The sequence below is a fragment of the Neodiprion pinetum genome, chromosome 5, assembly GCF_021155775.2.
Source record: "Neodiprion pinetum isolate iyNeoPine1 chromosome 5, iyNeoPine1.2, whole genome shotgun sequence".
Lineage (NCBI taxonomy): Eukaryota > Metazoa > Arthropoda > Insecta > Hymenoptera > Diprionidae > Neodiprion > Neodiprion pinetum.
This window is the reverse complement of record NC_060236.1, coordinates 8,412,443-8,423,524: the sequence shown is the minus strand read 5'-3', so window position 1 is coordinate 8,423,524 and position 11,082 is coordinate 8,412,443. Positions and strand designations below refer to the sequence as shown.

Sequence of the window (11,082 nt, the reverse complement as noted above, 5' to 3'; positions counted from 1 at the left end):
GTATGTCCCAATGAGAAAAGAGATGAACGTTGGCCGCGTGTACGTCCGATCTCATTCTTGCCTGTGGGAATGTGGGAGATTGAGAAAGAAGGAGAATGGCCGCATATGCGTTCTATCTCTTTCACTGGGCGCAGCACAGGCAAGCCACTGGCAGTATAGAAGATGCGCAATCCATGCCCTATGCTGAGTAGAACTAACAACTATACGGTGAGATCAGTGGGTTGAACTTTCGGGATTTCGTAATCCGTCATCTGTCAGCTGTCAATTCAATTTTGGGATTTTAATTGCATCATTTACGGTTAATTAATCGTTATACTGTAGATACTATTCATTGAAAATCATACGCAATGGCAGATCCTAAGTACGCCGATCTTCCTGGAATTGTAAGTAAAGAAGTTTCAGCGACAACAAAAAATTGGCCTTATGTTATCGAAAATTCATTTCCGACGATTCACGGCCGTTCATTCATTCCGAGAATGTGAAAAATCTTTGTGTACCGATTCTCACAGCACGCACATCATTTCATGGAAATTTATTCTGTCATGAGGGTTATACCACACTTGTTTCTGAAAATGAGGGTTAGAACACCATAGCATCTGGTTCTCACCAGGCTTAGATAAATGTTGAATTGACAATGAAACTTCAACTCTAACCAATTATTGACAATAATAATGACAACTGGAATATGTAACCTCTTTACCTCTGTAACTCTGTTATAAATCGATAATATTCCATTCTACTGACATAGTCATAAAATCACACATTTATCTCATAACTGTATATCCTCTAATCAATAAATAATTTATTATTTAATTTAATACGGCATCAAACAGCTAAGACCTTAACACAAACTATTTTGTGAAACTATGTAATTGATTCCAATTATTCTAACTTTAGGCCTATGACCAGCCTGATGTCTATGAAACAAACGACCTTCCTGAATCAGATCAGTTTCAAAATTACTCTGAGGTAAGTAAGTGCCCTTAGCTTAATTTGATCCTGTTTTCTACCGATTTTAAATTGAAATTAATTTTCAGGAGGAGAATGACTCTATCGAACGACTTCATATCAGCGCTACCGAAGCTTTTAACAAGTTTAAAGGAAAACACCTGATAAATAAAGGAGTCGACTTCTCTGATCAATTGTCTCGCAAACCAAGGACTGGATATAACGCTATGTAATGCTTGTTGAAACATTGCTTAATTTTTCATTTTTGTATAGGTTCTACTTTTGTAGCTCAATTAGTTCGCGATATTGCACAAACAAAAATACTAATTTGATAAAGTTAAGTTGTTCTATTCCACTTGTGTTGTTATCTGTCAATTTTTCTAATTAAGAATACAATTTCAGATCTGGAGTTTGGGAATTGCCTGGTGAAGGTGGAACTGAAACTCCGATCCAAAAATATCAACGACTACAATGTGAAATAAAAGAATTGTACGATGAAGTAAATCAGATCAAGGTAAAGATTCGATTGTTATAGTTACACAACTTTTTTTCCAGTTCACGATGAAATTACTCTTTGCAAAAACAAGTTGTGTTCCTGTTTATAATACCTTAAAGTTTTGTAGCAACTAGAAGTAATGTTTCCATTAGCACTTATGAATGACATTGAAGACTGTATATCCCATTAGTGTACAAGACCTACTATAAAAGATAAAAATTTACCAGGAGTCAGCAAAAAACGATGGCGATGTAAAGTCTGCAGTGGAGTTAGCATCTCAAGTGGAACAGACTGGAAAGCAGTTGGACAATTTAAAATTAGAGCAGTGCCTTGGTTCTGACCTTGTAAATTCTTTGACTGACCCTCACGGCACACAGCTACAGTACGTATTGGCAATTTTACCTGAAACTGTGATAAACATTTAGAATATACCTGAACCGAATTGTACTTACAGGAAACTGATATCACAGGTTGAGTTGTTTAAAGTTAGTGGTACTGGTAAACCGGAGAACTCAACCAGCAGCAATAAAGCTGAAAAAGAAGGTGATCTTCAACCTGGAGTACTGCAGTACCAAATGTTGTATCAACCAGAAAGAGCAAGATTGCAAGAAGCGTCCAGAGTCGCTCATCTGGAACAAAGACTAGGACGCTTAGAGAACGTTATTGGCGCGGGAAATGAAAAACTCAGTAGACTCAGTCAGGTAAGGTTTGACACACAACTGTTTCTACTAAAGGCATACACCTCAAACACGTAATACTTATTTGTTGGTCACAGAATGAAGGTCAATGAATTGTATTTTATTTGTATTTATATTGTTTGATAACGAATTATAATAATATTTTAATTTTTTATCACAGTCAATCAAGACTCAAGGTTTAGTCGAGGCTGTGCAACAACTGGGAGCGAAAGCTGCTCTTCTAGATGCCACTCAGTTAGATGGTATCGAAAGCAGATTGGCTACTCTGGTCCATAGAATGGACAACATTGCGCAGCAAAAAGCTTCTGCACCTATATCTTCCGATCAAGAACAAAAGGTATGTCTACTCGATGATAGGTGCACTCACAGCGTATCATTTATTATTTTTACTAATAAATTATAAGTTTGTGTTGATAATATCATACATTCACAGATATCAGAAATCTATGAAGTGATTAAAAAGACAGAAACCATGTCTCAAATTTTACCGCAAACAGTGAATCGAATGCTAGCTCTCAGCACTGTTCATCAACAAGGTGAGGTTGCTGACAGAATTATTACAAATTTTCAACATTAGGTATTAGATGTTACCAAAAAATTGCAGAGCTGAGATTGTTGAAATAGAATATGTTTTTAAATCAACCCAACGTTTTCAGCGGCTGAATTTAGCAGATCTTTGGCGCTTTTGGAAGAATTACAAGGACAAATATCATCAGGAATTGAGAGTAACAAAGTAATGCTAAAAGGAGTGCAGGAAAGTTTTGCTTCCAATTTGGAAGCAATCAAGAATAACATAACTGCAATTGATGAACGTGTAAAAAAATTGAACAAGTAATCTTACTAAGTTCAGATACTGCAAGCTGTCTTATGATTTTCTATAGTATACTTAAATATGATAATTAAAATAACTAATAATAACTGCACAAACGTAATAAAAGTATTACTTACCAATTGTAACATACGCATTATTTTTTGTTGTATTATCAAGCTTTTCTATTATTGAATCTTCTCTTGTGTAATAAATTATTAAAATATATGTATTGAAACTAGATGTTTTAAAAAATTCTCTCTCTTCATGTTTCATTGAACATTGCCTTGTTCATCCATCAACTTCTTAGTATCCCGTCCAACGCATATGAGGGGTTGAGAATGCAATTGGTGTAAGTCCAGTTTTTTGGGAGGTCGAAAATCCTTTGTTCTAAAAATTGTATCCAACTGACTTACACCACTTTCATTCTCAACCCCCGTATTTTCAGGTATGTACGTGTTCAGATTGGCTGAGATGCACATATATGTACTTGGGGTCATCCTCAATGATCTCGATAGAGGAAAATAATTTTAAAACAATTTAGCTGGTCATTAAAATTGTCAGCTTGTAAACTTAAAACGGTTACAATACTCAATATATACAATTAACGCATGGTGAGGGTTAGATGCTCAAAAATTAGAGTTGAACTTATAATTTTTACACGTTTTTATTGACCCCGATATAAAAGCATTTAGAATCGCAATTTCTGGAAAAACCACTTGTTCTTGCCGGATTTGTACCTATAAAAAGCAAAGATTCAATAAATATGACAAGTCCAAAATTACCGTCAAATACAGATGTCTAAATCTACAAAATCCAGTACTCTTACCTCTCCTCAAACTTTACACGGGTCTGGAATCGGACCTTCTTGCGTTTCATGGGGTCCTTCAGGTCCTTGATTTGTGCCTTATCCAATGCTAGATCCACGGTGTACCGTGTTGGCATCAAGTGGTTATAATTCAACATCTGACAACAGAAAACCAAACAATGTAAAATAGGTGGCGTAACGATTTCTTTTGAAGAAATTTTTTTATGAAACTGTTTTCATTCCAATCACAAATCTGTGGTAACTTATTTATTAATTGATTCATTTAAAACTCACGAATTGCAGGATAAATTTTACGAATTACAGATATTTGGAACAATGTAATAAAGTGTTTTATTATCAAACGACTGAAGCCTTCATTTTGTATTGGACTATAGCGAATGAACTGTGAGTAAACAACAAGGAGAAGAGAAACTCATTATCAAGGCTGGTAGTAGACAACTTCTTACATAAATATGAAATCAAACACAGTAGCAGTTTGTGACATGAGCGTAACGAGAAATTAAAAACCAATCACCTACTTTGCAATATTAAACTAACTTATAGGGGTTACAGATGCAGACCAGGTAAGCTTTGCTTCATTAAAATCATAATTGACTGTTCACCACATTTCTAAAAATACGGAAATTATGTGTAAAGACAGAAAAAACAAATAAATGTTATGTGTTGACTACATCAACTTTAACCCTTATGAGGCACAGTAGGGTTAAAATGACCCAAGTTCCATGTGAAAATCATCCAAAATAATCTGATTTGATTCAAGATAAATAATGAAATATCGTAAGAAATGTTAATTCATTTTTTTCCCCAATAATTCAACTTTACTCACTCAAATAAATACCTATTATTCATCGAGCACTATCTCCATATTTTTTTTCTCAGATATCTGTACCTTGAAAGTCACTCAGTTAATTAATTCCAAGCACTAAATATTGAAAATTCATTTTATGATTTTTTGATTAGAATGATCCCGTTTTTGGTATTTTGTGGTCTATACATTTTTTTTTCATAACCAAAATTTCGTATTGCTGAGGACAACTAATTTGCCTTCAAATATAACAGTTAAAGAACAACCCAAAATGTTTTCAAGTTATTCGAATCGATATCTGTTTTCATGCAATGATTTTGTATCTGGGGTCTCTAGCGACTTTAGCGTGACACCAGTGTTATACACAGGTTGTGTGCAACGTAATGGTTAACATAAGGAAAACAGTGAGCCGTTGATTGGGAAAATGAACTCATTAGGCCTACTTCGAATTCATTGAAAATAAAAAAAAAAAATACTACTCCTTCATTTTTTTTAGACCATATTGATCTGTTTATATATCATTTTACCAACTGTGGTACCAAGAATTATCAAGCTTCCTGACAAGATGACCATTTGGATTGGAAAAATTCATCTGCCAATATAGATTTTATTATGACCTTACTTATTCTTTCAACCTGATTTATAAGAAAAACTCACGTCTTATATTAAGCTCAACAAACGTGGCTTAAGCCCTTTGTAACATAGTGAGGAAATTTGGATATTATTGTTTTTCATTTTACTGTTACACAGTACAAAGTACCTATTAGGTATTGATTTATTTAACCTCTTTCTGTTTGCACATTAATATCAAGTCAACTAATAAGCTGAACGATAAATCCAACATTTGGAACGGTTTAGGGGCCTTTTCATCAATAGACTTTGGTTTATTGATTTCAACAAGATAACAAGATATTTTAGTTAAACAGCGACTCAAATTGTATTTTCCAACCATATTGATTCAAAATTTAATTATTTAGAATGTTTGAAGGGAAATTCAAGTTTACGGAGTAGAAACCCTGGAAGTTAAAGATACTCATATTGTACTTTTGGTGGGAAGCGTGGTATATAAATAGACTCAGGCTTCAGAACACACTTTAAAACCTCAAGAAAAAAAAATTTCTTCAAGTGGCCATTTTACACAAGTTCAAAATGACTGTATAGCTATGAATACGAGTTTAACATTGTCAAACTAACCTTCACGAAGGGCTTTATCTTGGAACGTTTATGTAGTTTTCCTTTGCCCATACGCTTGTGTACCTTGCGAGGGTATCGATCGATGCCAGCAACCCAGGCATGGCCGTATTGTTTATCTGACGTACCGTCGTCAAAATTTCGCATTACTATAGCTTTGCGTCCAGCGTACCGGCCACTAAGGACCAGTACCACCTTCCCTACTTTCATAATCTTCACCATCTTGGTTTCCTGTAAAGGAAAAGAAAAGGGTTAAAACATTTTTGTTCGCTGTCAATCTAATCTTTAGTGTGGTTACTGGTGTTTGTTATTCAATGTTAAATTAACATTTTGGTGAAAGTTTCAAAATCATAGTAATGCATCGTGTAAAGTAACGTGCTGACAGTAGGTAGCTGTATACATTTCGGAATGTCCGACATAACCTGTAAGTGCAAGTGTGTGAAACGAAAGTTTGGTAATGCAACGGATCGTTGAATTTAGATTTGACGATGTTATTCAATGAGATTTGTTATTTAAACGCAGGTGAGTAAATGAAAAATCTTCCGTGTCTGAGGAATCATACGAATAAACAAACGTGTATGTGGCATAGGAGGTGCTGCCGAGATTCACAATTATTAACGAATAACACTTGCACGGTAAAAAACGAATTCTTAGCTCATAAAACGCACAATAATGTTACGATTTCCGAGGTAATTAATGCGCAGTCTTATTACTTCAGAAAATGCCGATGTTCGTAGATTATTTTAACCATTACACGAGAACAGAACTTACGGTGTCTCCGCAAACCGGAAAAAAGAACTTGTCGTAGCTACCAACTGTGGTTAGGACTCGATATTCGAATACCTCGCGTTGAGCCTACTTCCGGCGATGTCTAATCGCGGGACTCTTGACTTTTCACAAAAATTAAACGTGATTTACACAGATAGAATAACGATATAACACAATGCCTATGCATTAAAATAATCAAAATTATATAATTTACTCTCGTTTTACCAATTTATCAATCCGTTTACTCATGCATATGACCGAAGACGTCGTTGACTGAAGATATACGTTGGAGATATCAGACGTGTCATGTGTGATCGCTATTATCGCCAAGCGCAATATACCTACAAAGAAAATAGTTTGAGCATAACTGTCTCGATTTTCAGTGAAAATTGAAACGATGGAAGACTCGTGAATTCAATATTTGACGCTGAATATATATTCTCTCACGTATATTGCGTACATCTTTCGCATTGGATATTTTCGAAATTATACCAAGTGTTACCAACCTTACCTTGCAAATATTAAAGATCCCTACAATTCAGATGCCTTTCAGAAGGCCAACTGCCAACAATGTCGAGTGCCGGTGACTAATAGCTTGTGAGACACCGGCGATATTGGTTTACGACGATTAACCTATCATAACAAATAGCACTGTAGTTACTTGGTAATTGAAAATAATTCAACTGATCAATGGAAAATTTGACAGGGTGTTTAGGAAAGTTAGCCGTGATTTGCGAAGTTCTCATCTAGTTTTGTAAGTGCCGATAAACCACAAATAAGAAGGGAGAAGAAAAAAACTATCCCACAAAGGAATACAGAGGATAAAAACATTCTAAAAATTGAAAATTATGTTCAAACATGAGTGAAATCGCACTTGAGTTATCAGACATTCAAGAATTGAATGACCATGAAGGTAGAAACTGATTGTTATCATTGTATCAGAATGTAATCAATATATCAACAAATAGATTGTGCTGAATGATTGCTGCGAGCTAATTTTTTTGAAGAAGTTATTTTACTGCTTATTAATAAAAATTTTCGAATGTATTTACCTGCATAAATAACTTGATTTGTTTATACATCAACAGATTATGGAATCTACAAAAAATACGTCAGCATATGGGAACAGCCAAATGCATTGGATATTCTGTTAGATGTAGTCGGATCAGAGGAATTCATCTACAAGCTAACAAGTTCAAGTTTCAAAAAGAAGCTTGTTTGGGAGCAAATAGCGGCAAAAATAGAATCTCAGGGGATATTGTTGGGTGAGAATCCGTGCAAAGTAGCCTACCAAAAGTGGTTAAGTTTGAAAAAGACCTTTATCAGTGTGTTGAATAAAAAGAGTGGAAAAACTCCACCGTGGTTTGGTAAGCTGAGTGAGATATTTGAAAAGTCAGAGGGGAAACTATTGGGAAGCGTAAGTTTTCAAGGGGACGAAGAAGTGGAACAAGTAGAAGCAAAGGGGCCAAAATCGAAAAAAATGAAGCAAGAATATTTGCCCATAGCTGAAGAGGATGAAGTTAAAGAAGGGAATCAAATAGATCCTGGACAGTACATCATTGAAGAAGTTGGACAAGTGACTTACGCCGATGTTATTGCAATAATGCAGCAGCTGGAGTTGGAAAGGAAAGAAAGGGAAGAGGCAAGGGAGCAAAGAGAAAAAGAGAGATTTGATAAATTGGCTGATCTGATCAGGCAACAAAACACACTCACTGAAAAGCTGATCACGATATTAAGTAAACAATCCACTAGTGTAGAACCTACAGAAAATCACCCTGTGCTACCGATGGATTCAGTATGTATCATCGCAACTGAGGATATTCAACAATAAGTTTGCAATGTTTTTGAATGATGTGCGCAATGCTGATGACACGGCATCAGCTTTCATCAGATCACAACGTTGTAGTAAACTACTGTAACTTACACTAAAATGCATTCTTTCATGATTATGTTTCATCCTTAAGATTATCAAAAACTTTGGGAAGATTTTCTGAATCAATCTAGCTATTTTTCTGTATTTCAATAAAGATTTGCACATTGAATGAAGTGATACGTTTTTGTTGTTATAATTTAATTACAAAAAAATGATCAAACCATTTCCTGTGCAAAAATTAGCTTTTTCTCCCAGCACATATTTCTTTCATTCGATTTTTTTTACTATCATTTCATTCAAAGAACCGAATCTAGAGAGTGAATACTAAACTTTTCGAAAATCCTTCTTGTACGTCTATGTAAAGTTTTAATGGGTAGAAAAAAGCACTCGTCGTTTGTATGGCTAGATACCAGTCTGATACGCGATTTAACGTTAGGTCATATTCTAAACGCTGACCGTGGGAGTTGGAACAAAAAAAGTGTCTAACATTCTACCTGAAATCCAGAAGAATTATACGCACAATTTGCGACGTATTCAATTTAATAAATGAAATTATACGAACATCTGATATTACAAACGGCAAATTAATTGTATCCTACACCAAAATATATTTGATTTCACATTTCGCGGGTGAAGTTAATATATCGAGCAGTTTTTTTAATTCAATGGAATTTATATCCGAACTATATGCACAGTGTTTTTTATAAAAAAAAAAAAATGCGTCAAAAAATCACAATTCATTGTATTGTTCAGTTGATTGAGAAAGCGTTAATCTTTTTCACCAGACCAATCACAGTGAATTGTGAAAATGTCAACTTGTAGTCTCAGCTTGTACAAGAATAATGGTTCTCGAAGGGCTCAAATTGTATCAGGTCTGAATTAATGCGCTCAATTAAATAAATTTCGACGCGATTCATAATACGCCAGATCAAAATTCGATAAATGTCAGGGACAGGCGCGTGGGCGTATTTCAATCACTTCTCCCCCGGAGAAGTTAGAAATCCTCAAGAGGATATAGAGATAACTGGAATCGTGGAATCTAAGTAACATAATAAGCCTCTTGATTTATAATCTTGTCCTAATTCCTATTAGCCCTAATTAATTCAGGATAAAAAATTTTGCCCAAGTTTCGTTTGATCAAGTTGTACAAATCTGTTCGTCTGCCCGTTTTTGTTGGATACAATTTTACGAGAATTGAAAAAAAAAGAGACCCGTCAATTATTCGCTTGTACCCAGGGGCGAAAAAGCTCCAACAAATCTCGAGTGTTGTATAATACCGAAATGGAAGAGAAATGGGTGGCGGGTAAAAACAACAGATATAGAAAACGCATGATCGTTGGCGCGCAAAAACAAGCCGAGAGTGTACCTGTGTGTGTCTGAACATTAAATGAGTGGGCGTCGAAATATAGGGGTGTATGTGTGCGGGGTTGCTGGTCGCAGAGTGCGGAGGAGAGACCTTGAAGAGTTCCGTCGACGTGACGACCGACGGGTGGAATAAGGAGGAAAATGGGTGTAGGAGCAGAGGGCTCGTCCGCCTCTGCAACAAGTGTTCTTAATCAATATATCCCTCAAGCACAACCAACCACGTCAATCTTTGAAGCGCGCGGTACGGGTGGCGTTGGCATTGGCGGTCGGTTTTATCGTATTGAAGTTAGTAACGTTATCGTAAAGACTCATGCCTAGGAAAAAATATTATTTGGCGGTTTTAAAATTGTCTGAAATTCAGTAAACTGTAATAAAACAAAACACACTCATATTTAAACACATTAGTTCCTTAAAAATCATTGTGAAACTAAGCAAACCGTGGATTTTCCCCCAATTTTTCGTTACGATAACGTTACTAACTTCAACCTCATTCGATCAACAATATTTAAGTTAGTAACGTTATCACAAAGATTCATGCTGAGGAAAAACTGTTATTTCGCGATTTTTGAATTATTTGAAGTTCAGTAAACCGTAGTAAAACAAAACACTCATATTTCGAAATCTTAAATCGTTGTAGAATTAAGAAAATAATGTTTTTCCCTGATGTTTCGTTAAGTTAACGTTACTAAAATCAGCCTCGTGATTATAGCAGGTGGGACACGCGGGCGTTCGCACACTTGTGCGTTTCTACATACGTACGTAAAGCATATACAACCGCCCCTATAATTTGTATAGAGTGAATGTGTGCGCAGGCGAATATCGGTGTTCCGTGTACACGGTACAATCATGGACGGTACAATAATCAGGTGCTTAGCGCGTTAGCCGCAAACACGCGGGGGAAATGTTTGCCCTTATAACCTTTTGCTTCCCACATGCTTTGATAGGTCAACGATGCAGAACCCTAGCGATCGTTGGACAATATTGTACATAGGTATACGTACAATGTATCTTGCAATACATCATCGTATCAATTCACGAAGATATTTCTACGGAACAGGATTCGCCGGTGGCGATTATCATATATTTTGGGATTACCATCACGATCCAATATCTCTGAGGATGTTCATCTGGTTGTGGAGTGTATTACAATTGTCTTGTAATATTGTAAGTACTTAGGGAGAGTCGTAATCGATTATAAATGTTGGTTTTATCGTATGATTTACGGTACGTGAACTCACCCTAATGGGATATGAAATAAAATCCTAATAGCTTGCAAGGCAGTTTTCTGTCCCTTGTGATGT

The 11,082-nt window shown here is 35.7% G+C and overlaps 3 protein-coding genes across 6 annotated transcripts; 2 read left to right on the top strand and 1 right to left on the bottom strand.

The window, feature by feature from the left end:
* Window positions 1-108: 108 nt before the first annotated feature.
* DCTN2-p50 (dynactin subunit 2) lies at window positions 109-3,840 on the top strand. 2 transcript variants are annotated; one of them, XM_046626255.2, is made up of 9 exons: window positions 109-207; window positions 898-969; window positions 1,038-1,177; window positions 1,351-1,462; window positions 1,672-1,826; window positions 1,899-2,145; window positions 2,303-2,479; window positions 2,576-2,678; window positions 2,799-3,840. In XM_046626255.2, exons 1-9 carry the CDS (start codon window positions 163-165, stop codon window positions 2,975-2,977), a joined length of 1,230 nt encoding a protein of 409 aa, XP_046482211.1. In that variant the 5' UTR covers window positions 109-162; the 3' UTR covers window positions 2,978-3,840. The 2 variants fall into 2 exon arrangements, with proteins under 2 accessions (XP_046482211.1, XP_046482212.1); XM_046626256.2 differs by having other exon boundaries at window positions 123-383.
* RpL27 (ribosomal protein L27) lies at window positions 3,599-6,681 on the bottom strand. Of its 3 annotated transcripts, none has more exons than XM_046626261.2 (4): window positions 6,547-6,681; window positions 5,779-6,006; window positions 3,780-3,916; window positions 3,599-3,690 (listed from the first exon to the last, which is right to left on the bottom strand). In XM_046626261.2, the coding sequence occupies exons 2-4, from the start codon at window positions 5,995-5,997 to the stop codon at window positions 3,642-3,644; spliced, it is 405 nt and encodes a 134-aa protein (XP_046482217.1). In that variant the 5' UTR covers window positions 5,998-6,006; window positions 6,547-6,681; the 3' UTR covers window positions 3,599-3,641. The 3 variants fall into 3 exon arrangements, with proteins under 3 accessions (XP_046482217.1, XP_046482215.1, XP_046482216.1); XM_046626259.2 differs by having other exon boundaries at window positions 6,444-6,567; XM_046626260.2 differs by having other exon boundaries at window positions 6,489-6,556.
* Window positions 6,682-7,116: 435 nt separating this feature from the next.
* Window positions 7,117-8,589, top strand: LOC124219100 (uncharacterized). Its single transcript, XM_046626257.1, has 2 exons — window positions 7,117-7,456; window positions 7,632-8,589. The coding sequence occupies exons 1-2, from the start codon at window positions 7,402-7,404 to the stop codon at window positions 8,372-8,374; spliced, it is 798 nt and encodes a 265-aa protein (XP_046482213.1). The 5' UTR covers window positions 7,117-7,401; the 3' UTR covers window positions 8,375-8,589.
* The last annotated feature ends 2,493 nt before the right edge of the window (window positions 8,590-11,082 follow it).